This window comes from Daphnia pulex, chromosome 2 (genome assembly GCF_021134715.1).
Source record: "Daphnia pulex isolate KAP4 chromosome 2, ASM2113471v1".
Taxonomy (NCBI): domain Eukaryota; kingdom Metazoa; phylum Arthropoda; class Branchiopoda; order Diplostraca; family Daphniidae; genus Daphnia; species Daphnia pulex.
This window is the reverse complement of record NC_060018.1, coordinates 4,325,576-4,344,856: the sequence shown is the minus strand read 5'-3', so window position 1 is coordinate 4,344,856 and position 19,281 is coordinate 4,325,576. Positions and strand designations below refer to the sequence as shown.

General features: G+C 40.6%; 4 protein-coding genes across 4 annotated transcripts; 2 read left to right on the top strand and 2 right to left on the bottom strand.

The window, feature by feature from the left end:
* Nucleotides 1-470: 470 nt before the first annotated feature.
* Nucleotides 471-6,798, top strand: LOC124188330. The gene is made up of 10 exons (XM_046580888.1): nucleotides 471-726; nucleotides 859-1,020; nucleotides 1,729-1,843; nucleotides 1,957-2,039; nucleotides 2,180-2,383; nucleotides 2,489-2,675; nucleotides 2,807-2,877; nucleotides 2,965-3,127; nucleotides 3,203-3,804; nucleotides 5,622-6,798. The coding sequence occupies exons 1-9, from the start codon at nucleotides 543-545 to the stop codon at nucleotides 3,246-3,248; spliced, it is 1,215 nt and encodes a 404-aa protein (XP_046436844.1). The 5' UTR covers nucleotides 471-542; the 3' UTR covers nucleotides 3,249-3,804; nucleotides 5,622-6,798.
* Nucleotides 6,799-7,410: 612 nt separating this feature from the next.
* LOC124188332 lies at nucleotides 7,411-12,050 on the top strand. The gene is made up of 4 exons (XM_046580890.1): nucleotides 7,411-8,196; nucleotides 10,744-10,910; nucleotides 11,055-11,162; nucleotides 11,558-12,050. The coding sequence occupies exons 1-4, from the start codon at nucleotides 7,713-7,715 to the stop codon at nucleotides 11,960-11,962; spliced, it is 1,164 nt and encodes a 387-aa protein (XP_046436846.1). The 5' UTR covers nucleotides 7,411-7,712; the 3' UTR covers nucleotides 11,963-12,050.
* On the bottom strand, nucleotides 11,924-15,534 carry LOC124188317 (probable peroxisomal acyl-coenzyme A oxidase 1). Its single transcript, XM_046580870.1, has 15 exons — nucleotides 15,164-15,534; nucleotides 14,902-15,058; nucleotides 14,527-14,719; nucleotides 14,335-14,444; nucleotides 14,255-14,268; nucleotides 14,064-14,183; nucleotides 13,868-13,992; nucleotides 13,718-13,795; nucleotides 13,570-13,652; nucleotides 13,325-13,487; nucleotides 13,158-13,257; nucleotides 13,006-13,096; nucleotides 12,802-12,939; nucleotides 12,486-12,738; nucleotides 11,924-12,415 (listed from the first exon to the last, which is right to left on the bottom strand). The coding sequence occupies exons 1-15, from the start codon at nucleotides 15,288-15,290 to the stop codon at nucleotides 12,152-12,154; spliced, it is 2,016 nt and encodes a 671-aa protein (XP_046436826.1). The 5' UTR covers nucleotides 15,291-15,534; the 3' UTR covers nucleotides 11,924-12,151.
* A 258-nt stretch (nucleotides 15,535-15,792) lies between these two features.
* On the bottom strand, nucleotides 15,793-19,254 carry LOC124188318 (probable peroxisomal acyl-coenzyme A oxidase 1). Its single transcript, XM_046580871.1, has 15 exons — nucleotides 18,946-19,254; nucleotides 18,673-18,805; nucleotides 18,375-18,564; nucleotides 18,200-18,309; nucleotides 18,117-18,130; nucleotides 17,935-18,054; nucleotides 17,750-17,874; nucleotides 17,603-17,680; nucleotides 17,455-17,537; nucleotides 17,227-17,389; nucleotides 17,038-17,137; nucleotides 16,880-16,970; nucleotides 16,683-16,820; nucleotides 16,366-16,618; nucleotides 15,793-16,300 (listed from the first exon to the last, which is right to left on the bottom strand). Exons 1-15 carry the CDS (start codon nucleotides 19,070-19,072, stop codon nucleotides 16,037-16,039), a joined length of 1,989 nt encoding a protein of 662 aa, XP_046436827.1. The 5' UTR covers nucleotides 19,073-19,254; the 3' UTR covers nucleotides 15,793-16,036.
* Between the last annotated feature and the right edge of the window lie 27 nt (nucleotides 19,255-19,281).

The window sequence follows — 19,281 nt, the reverse complement described above, 5'->3', positions numbered from 1 at the left end:
CCCAGAGGGGGGCCTCTGTCGATATTCTTGGAAGTAGAACTTTAGTCTTTGCATTTCTCGAAAATGTAGACAGGATTTATAAAAATTCTGCTGTTTTCAGTAAAACGTTCTAAATTCTAAACCGTCGTTCCTAAAGGTCACGGCTTCTTTTTGTTTAAAAAAATAATTACGTAATTGCAGCGAAATACAATCCTAATGGGAGTGGCATGGGAAATTCTGTAGAACAAAGGCTAAACAACACGAAAGGTTGAATTATTTTTTTTCCAATTAAAGAAACGATTCGGTGCGTAAACACACACGAATGCTTTGACGCAATTCGTTGTCCCGCAACATTTTCCTTGACTTTTCTGTCGGGCGGGCTTATAACATGAAGCAACTGCGAAATGCCCCTCCCGTATCTGATCTCAACTGACACACGCGTATATCTAACACTGATAACACGGTTTGATAATGAAAGGTCGTATATCCTAAATATCTTGTAGATGTGAAACGAGCACTGAAGCGCACAAGTTATATAGTGACAAAAGAATATTGTGACAAAGATGAAGTATTTTTACCTGTTGTTTTTGTTTGCTGCCTCGTTAGAAGTGAGTTTTGGATGCCCTCTGGAATGCAGTCAAGTGACATGTGCACAGAGTTTCAATCCATTTGATTGCCCATCAAACACTCTGTACTCCAACACTGCTGCACTATGCGGTTGTTGCCCAGGATGTGTCCGGCTTAAAGGTAGTACCTTTCAGGATCATGAATTTAACATATTATACCTCAAAATTGATTGAAAGTTCAAACTTACACTGCTTCATCCTTCATAAGAGTCACGGCTTTTTTAGACAGAAATTTTTCCTGATTTCATTGCAGGACCCAATGAAGTGTGTCAAAGTAACACCAACTTAACCTTTGATGTGACAAACTTTTACACGGTAAAGGGATCAATTATCCTGAATGTAACTGATGTTCCACCTGTTGTGGCATCTCAAGAATGTGCTCCAGGATTAACCTGTGACAACAGCCGATGTTCTAGTAAGTTGCTGATGTCATCCAAGCTCTGACGTAATCTGAAATTCATAAATAAAAAACATAATTGTAATTGAACATAAAAGACTGAATTAGAATTTCAAAATCCACAAAACTCAAAGAGCATAAATTGAAAAGTTAAAAAAAAGTGAGAACATAAAAATGCCCACAAGGAATATAAGCCCAACAAGTTTCTCCTTGTAGATTATTGTTATTATATTATTATATAGATATGTGGGGGTTTCCTCTATGGCCCGAAGAACACGTAAAGCGTAAGATTTAACAGCTGAACCGAAGCTATAATTAGGATTTCCTTTCTGGCTTGAAATGACAAACCGAATTTGGCGTGCGTTGTGTCGTGAAAACGTGCCGAGATCGGCTGTTCCCGACTCAGCGTGCAGCGCCATCGTCTATCCGTCTATTCGAAAGCACCGTCATTTCATTTCCTTGGGCGTTCACCGTTCTCTTCTCGCCTTGTAATTTTACCTTGTTATTTTATACACATCCGACCAAGAGATAAAATGCAGATCATTGAATGCCAACTCGTCTCCAATTTCCTCCACGCAACCCGAGAAAGCCAAAAGCTTTCCCTTTTTTAGTTTTCCCCCAATTCTTTCTCAAGTTTCAGAGCTGTCAATTAGAATCGGTCACGGCACCGTGTCATTTGTCACGAAACCTATTAATTCTCTATGTGTATAATTTATGCGCGCCAAGATTCCAAATACACGTGCACCACGCCAGACATCAGCAACTCGAAATGGTCGCCCGAATGCGATATCGACGGATCCCACAAGGCGTTGCAATGCAAATCCAACGGAGCTGATCCTCGGTAATACACTTAACGCATCTACTAAATCCTTTTGCACTCAATTAAATGACGTCAATCGCGTCTTTTTTTCCAAATCTATTTTTACGTCATATTACGGTGGTGGACTTGAACAGCTGCTTCTGCTACAGCAAGGAAGGCAAACGCATTTTTGGCTCCGACTGGAACACGAAGGAAAAGCGCGACAAAATGAAATGCCGTACGTATTTTTCTTCTTTTTTTTTAAAATCATTCCAGCCAGGGGAATTATAGAGACGGGCAGACACGAATGGCAGTGTGTCGCCCCCCTATAAACACTAGCCGTCTAATAATAACTCTTTTTTAATTATTACGCGACAGAATGCGCCAGACTGGTTGATAACCTCACCAAGAACCAGGAGAAGGACGGCTATAAAAACAACGACCTCACCTATCACTGCTCATCCAACGGCAATTTTGAGCCCCTACAGTGCAACCGTGGAATGTGTTACTGTGCCAACACGCAAACGGGCCAGCCCGTCTCATTCGTCGTCAACGCTCAAATGTGGAAAACGCTGCCCTGCTGTGAGTTGCTATCCAGAACCAAAACTATAAATGAGCTTTTCAATCATTTACGCCATGGACAAAGAAGATTCGATAAAACAACTAAACGTCTAAATTGTTGTATAGATAACGCGACCACCATGGGATTCGATTACCTCAAGATTTGCGACAGTCAAGCCAACGCATTGGCTCTAATCAAGAAAGAGATGCGCTACCACGGAGGTAATCCAATCACGCTGGCAGCCCCGCAATGCGACCCCGACGGATCCTTCTACGCTAAGCAGTGCGACGGCAACCAGTGCTACTGCCGCTCGTAATGAACTCATTTATTATTATAGTCTCTAGAGCTAGCTAGCTAGCTGCTTTTGTGTATCTACGCAACCAGCAATTACTGTCTACGGATAATTGGCAGGTTATTTATTTATTTTTGTTTTTGTTTAAAAGACGTGCAAACGAAAATATCGGGACTTACTCCACGCAGCTCAACACGGACCCGGAGGTGACGCAAGAATGCCGTAAGTACACTTTAAAAAAAAAAGGGTGGGGGGATTAAGATTTAAAGTAATAAATTTTAATTTTTTTAAAAACATTTTTCGGGGTAGTTTGCGCTCGTGACAAAGTGATTTTTCAGGATGCCAATAAAGCGCACGAATACATTTGCAACAGCGGAGGCGATTACGAGCCCATGCAAACGATCGGAGGCTCCGCCTTTTGCATGGATCGCGACGGTTTCATCACCTCTGAATACGTGCCAGTCGCAAACAAGTGAGAAATCGATCGATTGAAAAACACAATCAAGAAAATCTAAACTAAATTTTTCATTTCCCTTTTCATTTTCAGGTGCACTCTACCGTGCAAAAATGACGTCATGTGTCCGGTTCGCTAGGAGAAAACCTTGATTGCCCATAACAAAATATATGTAATAATAATTTACGCAGTTTGTATAACGTCACACACAAATCGAAACAATAAATCTTGAAAAATAAAAGTCCCTAAAAACAAACTCGTTTTGGTGACCTTCTTCTTCAACGAACCTTTTGGGTGCTGAAGAAAGAAGAAAACAACCCAAAAAATGAACACCAGTCGAGTGTGCTGCCCACCGCCGGCAAACTTTCATCTCTTTTTTTATTTTCTTACTATAGTGCGAGAGAAAAAGTGTTTGTGTGACGTGTCCCACACGTGCCGGGAATAAACAAACACACACACACGGCGACTCTGCTGTCGACTCTTTGAATAGTTTACCAATTCCATCCCAAATAGGAGCCCCCCCTGAAAAACTAAACACACTATTAAAATTGGTAGAAGAAGAAGAAAAGTCGTACATGGACAGTTCAGAGTGGATCAGACGATGCCAGAAGTAAGGAGCGTCCAACAAGTTCGTAGAGTTTTGATTTTGGGCTCTTCCAATTCGGGACATCCGGTTGAAAAGACAAACAACAACAGTAAGTCGGTAGTTTTTTATTCTTTTATTTGGCAATTCTAGCCGTACTCAATGTCGTCCCTCCTTCCTATCCCAAAAGTCATGATGGGTCCTCCTCCTAGCGATCCATAAAAGTATAATTAATAATACGGCGGTGGCGGTGGTGCCAGAGAGAGGTGCACATTTTCTTCTTCTTTTGGCAGCTCGCAAACACGCGCCACTTGTTGTAAAATCATTCAAGCGCATAACTCACGCCGAGTAGCCAGCAGTTTCGGTCGAGAAGGAGGGGGGAGGTTGGGTCGGGCGGAAGAAATAACAAGGAGAGAGTAAGAGACTCTGACTCGCAATTATACCTTCTTGGTTGGTGTGACGGTCGTTTGTTTGGAGCAGGGTGCCACCCACTCCCGGAGTTTTGTTTCACACACACGGGCAAAGTAAATAGAAGAAATTGTAAGTTTCTTCATAAAAGAAGAAGAAGGAACCATCAAGGCCATCATACACACTTTCTCTTGTGTGAGAAGAAATTTTTTAAAGAAAAAGTACGGCTCATTTATTTGATGAATTCGGTTCGTCAAAGCTTGGCTTCACTAATAAAAACCTCCCAAAAATGGAAAGAAGAAGCTGCTGCTGCTCAATAAAAAAACAAGAATATCAAACAATAGAAGCGACCGCCTTCATCTTTTGAGTATTTCTACCGAAAAAGAAGAAGAATTCCCCAATGATAACAAATAGAAAAATATAACCCCTATTATGTAATGATAATACGCTGGTGGGTAGGTTAGACAATGGGGTTATAACGCTTTATTTTGGTTGAATAGTACGAGCGGTAACAGTAGCCGGAGCTACGGGTTTATTGTCGTATGTATGGCAGGTAAATGGACACTCGACTACCCTCGGGCTAGCAGTGAATGTAATTATTTCTTCTATATATACGTGATTATCTATCCCAATAGGAATTTTGAAATGAAACGAGACCAACATAAATCCAAATTAAAAACAAACAAAAAATGAAAACAACGGGAAAAACAAAAATGTAGGGCGCGCTCTGTAAATAACAAACAAATTTAATAAAAACTAAAAAGAGAGAGCCACTAGAAATTTTCTTTTTCTCAAGACAGTCAAGAGACCAGCCGTAAGAAAAATATTTAGTTGAAACGACGACGGACAGAAAGAAAAAGAAAGAGAAAAAAAGGTTCATTTCCAATTCGAAACACGTCCCGAGTGAATGTCCACACACGACAGTCTTCATTTCGGGAGGCTATTTCTCATTGGTGCGGGATGCATAATGCATGTGGCGCAACAGCACGGCTCCATCCAAAGAGAATAACCATTCAACTTGGGAAGAATGAAAAAAAAATAAATAATAATCATCTGGTTGCGGTGCGTCCAGCGCAAGAGCCGATGTGTTTCCGAGCGCGCGCGCGCAACTTCTTACAGATGTTTTTTAAAAAACAACTTGGAATAATCAACAAGAAAAAAACCCCCCTAAAAATAGTATTCCCGTTATTTGGGGGGGTGAGATAGGTTATAGATAGATTGCCTATTATACTAAAGAAGAAAAAAGCCTCTATGCTCAATTGATGGCGGCCAGCGAGCGCGTGATAGCGGGCGCTAGTGGGCGTTGTAGTGTGTGTGTGTTTCCCCTCCGATAGTTGATGATGATTGAAACCCTTGAACACCTGACTCTCTCTCTCTCTCTATCTGTTCTGGCTTAATAGGTGTATTTTACCTCCTATATCGCACGCATAGAGGCAACGCTATTTCATGACTCACTCCAGCACAGATAGACTCAAAATGTCTTGTCTTCTATCTCTCTCAAAGTTATTTTTTGTTGGTTAGATGGCGGCGATAAATGGGACGACTAGTGAGTCCTTAAACGAGATAAAAATGCACCGACAAGCCCAAGTTGGAGAGCGTTCCGTCGCTTTGATAAAATATAAAAGTTAAGGAAAAAAGAAGACAAAAAGAAACCGGAATGTGAAACCAAAAGAGATTGGGGGACGAACTAGACGACGTGAGTGAACGAGTCAAAGAGCCCAGCTCTTAACAGGACACTAGCGAGAACAATGGTCAACATCTTCTCTTCTTGAAAAGGAACGGACACCAAATAAAATCTAAGCGCAGGCACACAAAAGGCGAAAATGCAACAACAACAACAACAACAACAACAACAGTGGTGGTGACCGCCAGGGGGAGGAGTGGCCGCCCCTTTCGGCTGCCGTAAACGTAAATGCGGCGCTGCATACAGAGCGGCAGCGGTGGCGGGCAATGGAAACCTCCAGCTGCGTGCCAGTTGTGAACCGTCCGCGATCGTCTCTCCCCGCACTTGTGTGTGTCTCTTCCCCTCATCCCCGTCCATGTATAACTTGGTTTCTTTTTCTTTTTCTCTTCTCAAACATTTCTGACTTTGGGACGACGGTCGGGAGTCTTTCTTGGTCCTTGGGCGGGGAAACATCAACCGACCACAAGCTCTCCCCCCTTTAGCAATAAAAAAACGACCGCGGGAGGGACCGTTCAAGCCCCGCATCGACTCGTTTCCGTTTTGTCGAGAGCTCTCGAGTTTCGTCGTCTTTTCTTGATTCGTTTTCGGCATTGTTGATCGGCAGCTCGTGAGGGAATGTCGTGCGGGACGGCTCCGAAACAACAGTAGCGCCAAAAAAAGAAGAAAAAGAAAACCAACAAAGTTTCGTGTGATGGCGTTTTGGATAGATGAGTGGCACCTGCCTCGAAATCATCATCGTCGCTACTTACGCCTGTCATAAGTCAAACAGGAAGAAGAACAAGTCAAGGCATTTCTTGATTGCCCAACTGACAGACAGACAAGTGCAGCGGGGGTTTTTGTTCCACATTTGATTCAAGTCATCCTTTACGGACAAGGTTTATTTGATTTGAAAAAATATAACCGGCAACTTGTTATCTTATTCCCGTCCGTCGGGTTGCACAAGTGAACTTTCCCGCGCGAAATCTCATTGACCACCCGAACGATATGCAAATCATCTAGGACCCAGAAATTTCTCCCAAAAATTATTTCGTCTAAAAGTGATTCAGCTTCCCTTTTTCGATCGACTTTCACTGGATTTTCTTTTGAAAATTCCCGAAAAAATTCCCCGAAATTATAAGAAAGCTTTTTTCCTTTTGAACTTTAAATTTGGGAAATTCGGTTGAGGCCCGAGTGAAGTGTCCCGTCATATCCCTGGAGAGACCCACCGGGATCATCCATCATCGCGTGAACTAGTGCGCGTCTTTCAAATCTTCTAAAGGCGGGATCAAATTTGAGGTGTGAGAGGAACGTTTTAAGTTTCTCTCTCAAAGAAATTCTTTATTTAAAAATATTATAAGAAATTCGTGAACTAGGGCTGAGAAATATCTCCCGAGTTCTTTTAAAAATAAAAAGAAGAAGCAGACAAATTAAACCGCTGGATATTTCAACCGGGTCGGCACCAACCAAGTCCCGACTCCCGACTAGTTTATATTTTTCCTTTCTTTTTTTAAAACAAGGCAACAACAGGAAGCCCCAGATAAAAATAAATTGCTCTGTTTTTTTCCCCCTTCTTCTCTCCCCCCCCCTCTCCAAACTACTACTCATCTTCACTTCTTGTTTCGACTTTTGTGTGTTAAAACACACGAACGAAAAAGGGAAGAAAATCAAATAGCACAAGAGGTGAAATTTCACGGCTTTGGAACTCACATGTCAGAGGACCCTAGTCGACTTTTGACGTTTGGTGTGTGGGAAAACTCATAAAATATATGGGCATCATCTCGTGTTGAATTGTCAAGTCAAACTGGTGGTGGACGAAAAATTCCAGCACCGTGACAGACGACTGACATTAAACTGTGCGTCTCTCAAGGTAGTGGAGATCGGGAGAAAAAAAAAAAGGGCGGCGAGTGAGAGTTGTAATATCGTCACATTCCTACGTGATTCGCAACAGCATGGAGCCGGCGGCAAGTAGTGGTATGAGCGGGATTCGTGGCACGCAGCGACCGCGTAGCTTGTGCGACAGTAAATTATTGTCCGTGACTCCTCACGGTCTGCATCACCATCACTCGGTGCAACAACAATCTAGCGGAGACCAGCAGCAGCAGCAGCAGCAGCAGCTAGTGGTCAAACGGCCACCTCCTCCGCTCCCGCTGAGCCCGCCCCGTGCTGAGCCGTCAAAGTACCGAGGATCGTGGCCCAGCATGATCTACTACGGAGGCGGCCACGATCAACTGCAACAAGACGCCGACGCTTTCGTCCGGTTAGAACAGCAGAAAAGAGCGCCGAGCATGGCGGGACTGATGAACACGACAGTGCCACAGCGATTGGTAGTCCGGCCGCCCAGTCTCAGGAACTCGGGACCCCGTCACACGCCCACCCGCAATTCCTTGCGTCACAGTCGGATGATTTGCCTCAGCCAACAACAACAAGGAAAAGGTTTAAGACACACACACATTTTCTTTTGCTTTACTTTTTCGGGCTTTTTAAAAAACTAACACGCAATAGTCGCCCGAGAAGTCACATCACAAAAACTAGGATACAGCTGATTCAGCACCTGGTGACGTGATCGGGCAGGTATGTCGTCGCCAAAAACAGTTTTTTTGGGTTGCAGCATTAACTGCGGGAGCAGCACAGTGTGTCGCTGCTGGCGGAAGGCCACTCTCTCTCGTCTACTCTCTAGCCTCGATACAAGTTATTTTATCGCACGAAGAAGAGAAAGAGCCTCAGCAAAGCCATTTCTTCACATCCATTTTTTTTCGACGTCGCTCTATCGCGTCTAGTGGGCGTGACACGCGTGGCGGGAATCCTCTCTCTCGCCGCATTTCAGGTGGAAAAAGAAAAAGGAAAAAGGGAGCCGTGCCAAAAAGAAACCGACAAAGAGGACAAGGGCCATTATACACAATAAAATGTGTCGTGACTTGCGGGGAATGGAAGAACCTTTCAAGAGAAGGGCATGTATAGAAAGGGAGGCGGGTTCCGTTCCGCAACACCAACCGCTTTTTACTTTTCTACTAAACTATTGCCTGTTGTTTTCACTGATCTGCTAACAAACAAATAACGACCTTATAACTCTGCCGCCTGTCGATTATGATACACAACACAAAAACAGGAATTTTATACTTATTGAGGCCAGCTCGGCAACTGATTGCTGCTGCAACTACAAAACTTTTTCCACCAACACTCAGATGTTTCCCAACCAGCGGAAACTGCATGTAATTGTCATAGAAAAGAGTCTCTTTGTGTCGTACAGAGATAACGAGTGATGACATTCTCTTTTTTTTTTTAAATCAAAATTGTTATTCTATAGAGACGTTGACACACAGGATGACAGGAAAATAAAACTCATCACGTGTTTGTACTCTGCGGTTTTACAACAAATTGCTATGTAGAGTCAGTGGTACTAGAATTAGTTTGGACTCTACGACTTTTCTGGGGGCCCCAATCAAAGTAGGGACCAAAAAATAAAAAGGGCTCGGACTTGCATGAGTAATTTCCGGCCTCGGTGTATACGTAATAAGCAACCATTCCTCCTTTCTCACCTGAGGGCACCAATCACTTACAAATAAAACACTGAATACATGAGACGAAAAATAGTCGAGGGGAGACTTATGAATTAAAGATCGACTGTTTGTGCTGTGTGCTTGATGGGCTACAAAAAAAAAGACCGATAAACTTGGGTTAATGGACCGGCAAACTCGTCATGGTCACGTCATAGGATAATTTCAGTGGGGGTCAGAGTGAAAACAAAAAAAAAACCCTTGAAAACAAAGAAAAATCAATTATATATACTCTGCGGGGTACAAATATATTCTCTGCTGAAAAACTATTGAATTCTCTCGCGATTATCTACCGGTCATAAAAATTTGATCACATGAAACGAATTCCATTACAATGTTTTGAAATCCTATATACATTCTATTGATCAATCACCAATTGAGGTGTGTAAAGGTAAATCTCACACAACACACACAAGGCCGGGAAAAACGTGGTTGTTTTGCATACGAGGTGAAAGTCTAGACAACTCTGCACTTACTTGTTGAGTGATGCGAATTCCAGATATTGGCAAGACGAGATTCCTTTTTTCGACTGTGCACAGGGCTGTAATCAGATCTAAATAATAACAGTGCACAGTTGTTTGATGTTTTACAAAGACAAAAACCACATGGCCAATTCCTGGCACGTGGCAAATCGCCGACTGCACACATGTAACGTTTAAACACTTTGTGTCTGACGAAAAGTCAGCTGTTCATCTGTTCTACACATTCCGTTGATGCCAAATATTTAGCTTTTGGCTACAATAATAATAAAAACGATCTTTGTTAAACTTTTCGAATTTTCAGGCAGACAAAATTTACATTTATCCCTTCAAACGATTTAAAATTTTATTATCTATTCCATTTTTGTTTATATTTTCGACATCCAAAAATAAAAACCTCGACAGATTTACCCGATGATATTAAGATCGGACTTTTTTCGATCCAATTATGGGCGAGTCGTCTCAAGGAAGGAAATTGCATCTGATTGGCCAGAATAACAACCGTCTTTATCTTGGGCTTCAATCTTGTGTTACTACTATATATAAATGCTTGGGTTTCCTCTCATATGAGTGTGTGACTGTGTGTGAATGTATTTGCCCGGTTTCACCTGACCTCGATGGGGACGACTGATAACGCTAGACGAAATAATGTTCGAGAAACTCACACGTCCGTTGAAAATGTTGGAAAAACGAAATCAAAAGGAATCTATAATAAACTTACTAAAGTTCAGCCAAGCTAAAAAGCATTTCAATCAAATAAAAAAAGAAATGTCCTCCCACTCGCGGACGTTCTGGGTGATTTGTGTGAGGATGACGTGAATTCACGTGAGAGGCAGCAATCATTCTCTCTTTTTGTTCCAGCACGAACGCGAGATGAGATAATCAAATAAAAGTTTTGGAAAACAACTCAAGTTAAAAATTAATATGAAACCTGTTTTTCTTTGTAGTGCCTCGCAAGTACTTGCCTCCAGTAATACATCACTATCGGATGGGTTCCACTCTGGTGGTGATACAAGTTCTACTGGGATCCGTTTTACTCGCATTGGGTTTTCACCTGCTACATTGGTCGCCTCAGCTTAACATCAGAGACATCCCTCATTGGAGCGGCATTCCGGTATATAATCAAATTTCGATTTTTTTAAATTCTTTTCTTTTTTTTTCAAGTTTGCATATCGAGACATCTCGAATTCTTGACTGATGTCTTCATCTTCTTTTTCTATGTACTCTTCTCGTCTACCCTCTGGAAAATATATGACAGGTGATGTTATCCGGCATCTTTGGCCTATTTCTCTTGTGTTGCTGCCGGAAGCAATATCCAGGGATGCGTGGCGGCTGTTGCGTTTTCGTCGTCAGAGTCCAATACATTGTAAGTCATTTGATATATTTCTTTCTCCTGAGCTGCAACACAGCAAATATTTTTTAAAGAAAAAAGGATATCAAGTGGAGTGGAAAATAAAAAAAAGAGAAAGTTGGCAGCTACAGAAATAATATGTTGAGAAAAAGAGGCAAAAAGATCTCCCGAAAGGGTTTTCCAGCACCGCAGGAGACTCTCAACCAACGCGCAGTTATATTATTACCTTCACATGACAGCTGTATGTTTTAGATTTCATGCTCAACCTTTCCCCCCCCCCCACCCAACTTGCGAAATCTACTTACTACCTCTTCAGTATAAGGCTACTACTTTCTACTACTGATTGGATGATACTTAACTTATTTGTGATTAGATGAAACAATTTTCGTTTTCTTTCCTTCTCTGGGTAGATATGCAACGCGTGTTTAGCCATGGTGGCGACGGCGGCCTGCGTCTGCGCCTGTGTTTTCGCCAGCGTTCACGTCTCCCAGCTCGTGACGATGGAATGTCAATCGCCAACGGTGAACGCCACTCTTCTCGTGGGAACTGCAGAGTTTCAACTCAATTCGACCTGCCTCTGCATAGGTGGTGAACGACAGGACGAAGTTTTCACATACGATCCGCTCTCTTGCTCCGAAGTGTTGCAGGTTCTACCCATTTACCTCACGGCCTCGGCCGTCACCAACGGTCTGGCTGTGTTGGTTTCTAGCTGGTACATCGTTCTCCTGTGGAGCAATCGGTTTGCATACACTTACGCTGGTCTCAAGCTCTCGGAATTCAATGCTAATACGGCCATGCCAAGTTTATATCAGTAAGAAAATAATTAGTACATTTTGTCATTTGCCCAAAACTTGTCAACTTGTTATACTCTTGAACTCAATAATAAATGTTTTCCATGCTAAACTGGCTATATATAACTATTAACTATATGATAATTCAAAGCTGGAAGGCACTTTGTGAAAACGTCCCCAAAGGCAACCTTAAATGGTAATCATAAGGCAAATTTATAGATTTGATTGCATTAAAGGTTTCAAATATTTTTCAAATGACTCTCGATGGACAGTTGACTTGTTCAACGGACTTTTTGAGGCTTCGTCGAAGAGCCTCTGATAAGCATTACCGTCCCAGCATCCAAGAACTGAACCAAGTGCTTCATCTCGAATATCAAAGGCATCAACAAGGTTCACGGCATAAGTCCGAATGGTACCGAGTAACTCCATGTACTTGGATTGAAGCTCGATCAACTGTTGCGCTTTAAGCTCTGCAAACTGTACCAATTAAGAAAAAAAAATCAATTTCAGTATAGGAAAATGTTTGACCTAAAAATGTTGATCTTACCATGAAAAAGTCTCCACTGCGCTCAACGAGCCAATAGATAAGGAGGAATTCGCATAATTCATTCAAAATTGAACGAACCGGTCCAGAGAACTTTCCTTCTCTTACACAACGTACGAAGCAGTCAGCAACAAGATAACGGGCATGAGCTTGCGCTGCTTTGATTAATTGAACCGCTGATTGATTCCACGCATCATGGAGTGCCTTGCCTTGTCGACTGTACCCTTCAAGCTCCTTCATAGCCAGATCTACATAACTAAATATGGAGAATTTGCTTACTCACTAATCTAATTTATGAACTTGAAAATTTTAGACTTACCCTGAAGCAACTCTCTGAAACAGGTTGATAATACTGTCTAGACCAAGATCACCAGGTTTGTTGTCTGGCAATTTAGTATCAATCAAATAGGCTACGCTTTTTCCTCCTGCATTATCCATGCGCGTTTTGATTAGATATCTACATTAACATACAAATACAAATCTTAACATGGCCCTTTTTATGTAATATTCACTTAGTATTTACCTGGCAACTTGCAACCACAAAACAGTATTTTCTCCTTCGTACGTTTCAGAAGCTGTCGCTACTCCATACAGTCGAGGAAAGCCGCTACACACTAGGGAAATTAGATTGATGAAACCTGGACGCTTTTTAAATTTCAATAAGCATTTGAATACCCATGTAGCCATGACCACCGCATGACTGGCGCAGGGTTTCTACAAAGTTTGCCGTTTCACTGGTCGAAAGCGCTTTCATGGCGCAGGACATGCCATGGAGCTGAGTGAATTTAAAAAAAAATCAGTACACTTGATAGGATATTCAATGATTAACTGGTGTAGCTTACATCAGGCAACATCTGCAAATCTCCTTTGCCGATATTTTCTGTGGCAACATGATACAAATTCCAGAGGTTTTCCGCAGCAAAATGGAATGCGAAACTTGCAGCCAGTGCAGGGAACAGCTTGTTTTGTTGCGCTTTGTAGTCAAGAATTTGCGGTTCGGGTTCCCTAAATTTAAAAGAAAAGATCTTTTTAGATAAGTTACTGTGACCCTATAACCTTTTGTTCGAAAACTATGAAAATTCCTTACCCTGGTTTCAACTCGGATTGATGACGAACACAGCTGTATCGTGTAGCTATTGTGACCGCTCTTCGCAGCACTGACGCCATATCCTAGCGTACAAGACACGAGCGATAATGAATTCTCCGTCTTTATATAATGAAATAAAGTTTGATACCTGGACGATGAAGACGCGGACGTAAACCATTGTAGCGTAACCAAGTTTGGTATTTTTCGGTTTGACATATGTCCCATCCTGTAAATAGTCAAAGTCTGTAAATATAATTGAACAAAATATTCGTATCACCTCCTAGGTCTTTAATAATACCTCAAGGACTTGCGAGTGTTTCATTAAGAGCTGATCACGCGGAATTCGGACTTGATCGAAACCAAGATATCCATTGTCATTTGAATTCAAGCCAAGTTTTGGACCAATTTCACCCACAGAAATTCCTTGGAAGACAGAGACCCAAAAGTTCAGTTTTCAATCATTATTTAGGTCGGTCCTAATTAAAATAGCTGACCTGGCAGTGGTTCGTGAGTATTTTCATCACGTAGCTGAACTAGAAATGGATGGATCCCTTCACATTTCCCCTTGGTATACAGTTGCGCCATTACGACAGCATAATTAGCTGTCTTTCCCACTAAAAACAACAATTCGTTTTACGAGTTATTTACATTGAATTAAAAATAGAAACTATTTTATTGCACATACATCCTCCTGGCCACCTATAAAAGAATAACTCGACATTAATTTTTACTGTGCTGCGTAAAATAAAATATTAATTTTGTCACCATTTATAGGCCGACAACGACGGGGTCTCGAGTACAAATTCCTTAGTATCTGGGTCATAAGTTGCTTTAGTTTCAAGCCCACGAAGAAACGTTCCATGGCCAAGTTCCGTCTGTAATCACAACGGGAGAAATGAAAAAAAGATAGTGTTAATACAGAGAAAAACAAAACGATTGCGATATCTGATTTCAAACCTGAGCGTATGTTCCTATTAATTCCAGATTGAGAGCCCGTGGCAGCCACTTTTGTTGTTGCTCAACACTTGCTTGGCCCATTAAGGCAGGCATGAACATAACAAAATGAAGGCCCAACGCGTTGCCTTCCTTGAGGATGACAGCTGCTGGACCAACACCAATATCGAGTGGTTTGCCGTTTTTTTGTCTCTCCCTAAATCACCATGTAGAAAATGTGTGGTGGAATATATCGAAAAAGGACATGGTTAGAAATTATATTGACCTAATACACATAAATTCAACTGGTACATGTTATCATTGTATGATCAACAGCAGTTGTCAATAACTTAATTTATATCACAAATAAAATAAAAATTGCTTCAAACATCTTAATACCTAAGAGTTTCATAATTCCCAACTGAAGGCACAGGTTTCCTCATTTTTTGTACAAGCAAGCAAGCTTTCTTTAGCTCTGCACCATATCTTTCATAATGGCTCAAATATTCAATCGGCACAGGATCCTTCAAGTCTGGATCAGACAATATGTACTGCACTACAGGAAATATAATATGATTAATAAAAAAAACCTCTGGGATGAAGTCAGTACAACATTGATTTTGTAATACTAAACAAGAAAATAATGAGATGAATTTCTTACCAAGTTCACGTCGGTATTTTGTTTTTTCTACACCTCCATCAATCAAATAAGTAATTTCGTCTTTGTCAAAATGACAAGATTGTCTTTCTCTTTTCAAATCGGGGTTTTCGTAAAGGGATACTGCCATTTTATATGAAGTGTAAGCAAATAGCTTAAAATATTGCCAAACAGACTATGGGAAGTATCACAAATTCAATCACACTTAAATAACTCGGGGTTCAACAGTTACTGAAAAACTGTTCAGTGCATGCGAACCTTATTAATGAGCGTGATAAAAGAAACGTATACATACACGCAGAGTTCACTTATTTAGGACTATCACTATTTACATCCAATTTGTAATCTGTCACTTTTGGAACTCTTGGACTCGCTATCAGCTGTGTTGCCGTTATGAAAATAGGTGAAGTAAATCACGCATATAGCCGCATTCCCTTAATAAATTTAAATTTTTAAATTTTCCTATTACAAACAAATATAAAATTTATACGTTTGGCCGTGACGCCTGTATTAACGATTGCTAGAACTTTTAGAGCATGGAAACCAAATATTCAAGTAAACTTGGACCCACATTTATTTACTTGCACTGAAAGTACCGATAACGACGCAAAAAATTATCATATCCTTATAAAAAAAAAAAACAAATAGCAAGGATTTATTATTTATCAGTGTTATTTGACACGCGTTTACATCCGAGTGTGCCATTACGCGATCCATTTACAAACTTATAATCAGTTTAATGGTTTATTACATAATGCTGTTGCTTTTCAAAAGCCACATAGATTTCTAGATGAATTTCCCAAAGAATTTCAACTACTTAATGAATTTAACTACTTAATAAAGATTAATTGAGCGTTTTCAGCGAATATAAATACTTCAAAGATTTGATTTCATCAAAGGTTTCAAATATTTTTCAAATGACTCTCGATGGACAGTTGACTTGTTCAACGGACTTTTTGAGGCTTCGTCGAAGAGCCTCTGATAAGCATTACCGTCCCAGCATCCAAGAACTGAACCAAGTGCTTCATCTCGAATATCAAAGGCATCAACAAGGTTCACGGCGTAAGTCCGAATGGTACCGAGTAACTCCATGTACTTGGATTGAAGTTCAGTCAGCTGTTGCGCATTAAGCTCTGCAAACTGATTATATTCAAACGTCAGTCATAGATACGCATATTCAAACAGCATAAAATTTGTGGACTTACCATAAAAAAGTCTCCACTGCGTTCTATGAGCCAATAGATAAGGAGGAGCTCACATAACTGGTTAAGAATTGAGCGGACCGGAGCGGAGAATTTCCCCTCTTTGATTGAGCGTGCAAAGCAGTCGGCCACAAAATAACGGGCATGTGCTTGCGCTGCTTTGATTAAATGTATCGACGAATGATTCCATGCGTCATGGGAAGCCATGCCTCGCCGACTGTAACCTTCAAGCTCCTTCATAGCCAGATCTACATGACTGTAACGCAAAAATGAATTAGTAACAAATTTAAATATTAAGTTTTGAAGTATAAAATACTAACCCTGCAGCAACTCTTTTAAAGAGATTGGTAATACTGTCGATGCTGAGATCAGCAATCTTGTTGCTCATAAGATTAGGATCGATCAAGTAAGCTACGCTTTGGCCACCGGATTTATCCATGCGCGTCTTGATTAAATATCTACGAAATTTTGTTTTAATAAATATGTGTTGTAAGGGGTTGTAAGGATATGAGCTTACTTGGCAACTTGTAACCATAGCACTGTATTTTCTCCTTCATAAGTTTCTGCAGCAGTCACCAAACTATATATCCGCGGAAAATTACTACAGACTAAATAACCAAAAATAATTTATAGATAAAGCCATTGTTAACTACAGTAATGTTTCAATTGTCTCACCCATGTAGCCATGACCTCCACACGACTGCCGTAGAACTTCTACAAAATTACTAGCCTCACTTGAACTGAGCGCTTTCAGCGCACAGGATAGTCCATGAAGCTATTCAAAGTGAAAAGAAAATTTATTAACTGGTAAATTAAAATTGTGTTGTTGTTGTTATCCCCCTATTTAGATTCTATGGAACATACATCAGGCATAAGATGAAGATCTCCTTTGCCAATACCATCTCTTGCGGTGTTGTACAAATCCCATACATAATTTGCAGCGAAATGAAATCCAAATGTCGCAGCAAGTGGAGGAAATAATTTGTTTTGTTGGGCAACATAATCAAGGATCTGTGGTTCAGGATCTCTAAATTAAGGAAATTGATATCCGTATTATAGTTAGTTAATTGATGACTCGTGCTTGGCGTATACCCTGGTTTAAGTTCGGACTGATGACGAACACAACTATATCGAGTGGCAATTGTCACTGCTTTTCGCAGTTGAACGGCGACATCCTAATTTCAGACAAGAAAGGAAATAATAAAATGATTCAATTAAATTATTTTTATTGAAATAGTACCCGGATAACGAGGACGCGAACGAAAACCATAGCTCCGTAGCCAAGTTTAGTACTAGCTGGTTTTACATAGGTTCCGTCCTTAAAAAAAAAAACAGATGTTACTGTCTTTCGTAATAATAATTGAATGGTGTGTTGGAAAATAATTACTTCAAGGACTTGCGAATGCTTCATGAGCAGATGATCACGAGGTATCCGCACTTTTTCAAAACCAAGATATCCATTGTTAACAGTATTGAAACCTAATTTGGGTCCGATTTCTCCGACACTGATTCCTGTATGGTCAATTATGGTTGAAGCAGATATTCAAATGAAAACAGTATTCAAAATTAGACCTGGCAATGGTTCGTGAGTTTCTTCATCTCTTAATTGCACCAAAAATGGATGGATTCCTTCGCACTTTCCACGCGTGAAAAGCTGCGCCATAACAATAGCATAATTTGTGGTTTGTCCTACTGCAATTGGAAAGTGAGATCAATCGAACGTCGAGCATTTGATAAAGAAAACTTATACACACATCCACCAGGCCACCTGCAACATAAAAATAGAAAGCTATTTTACTCCCTTCAGTATAATACATGTTAAAAATAGAACCAATACCATTTGTACGCTGTCAAAGACGGTGTTTCCAAAATAAATTCCTTGGTCGCTGGATCATACGTTGCTATAGTTTCAAGTCCGCGGAGGAAAGTTCCATGACCCATCTCTGTCTAAAATTCACGGGAAAGCAGCAAATCAATCAATTGGTCGATAGAAATGGAAAATGCGAAATTACTTGAGCATAAGTTCCAATCATCTGGAGACTAGTGGCTTTGGGAAGCCATTTTTCCTGTTGTTCAGGAGTGCACATGCTCATCAATGTGGGCAAAAACATGATGTAATGAAGAGCCAAAGGGTTGCCTTCTTTAAGCGCAATCGCGCCGGCACCGGTGCTTAAAAGCGCTACGGTGGAAACGTCCTTTGGCCTTGATAAGAAAGAAGGAATGATGTCAAGTTTGCAATAGAATCTCGTAATGATGAACCGCTTACTCTGCTTTTTGTATCGTGTTTGATTCGTAGTTAAAAAAACTTACCCATTTGACGGATCAGAGAGCTTTTTGAACAGCAGACAAGCCTTTCTTAGTTCAGCTGAATATTTGTCTGCGTGACTAAGATATTCAATAGGAATCGAATCTTTCAGGTCTTCATCGCTCACAATAAACTCCTCTGAAAAGAAAAACATTACATGTAGATTATAACAGTTTTATGAACATTTACGTAATATAGTAACCACTAAAATATGCGTACACTAGCTATAGAAATTTTAAGATTAATAAAGCAAAAATAAAAATGAAATTTTATTTCACCTAGATCTCGACGTTCTTGCGTTTTTTCTTTGCCTCCATCAATCAGATTAGTGATTTCTTCTTTATCAAATGAGCAACGGGAACGTTCTCTCTTTAAATCCAAATTTTCGTAAACAACGCCAACCATTTTCCACTTTTTTTTTAACTTTACTTTTTTAAAAACCTTTGCTCACTGCAATTTTCTATAGAAAAGAGTGATTGACTGGACAAGGCAGCGAACAAAATAATATAATACAGCCAGAAGCGATAAAATTGTTGACCAAACTTTCATGCACCACTCTGACGGTCTGAACTCTATCGGGATTGAAAATGTTTTTTTGGACTTTGCGCTTTCAC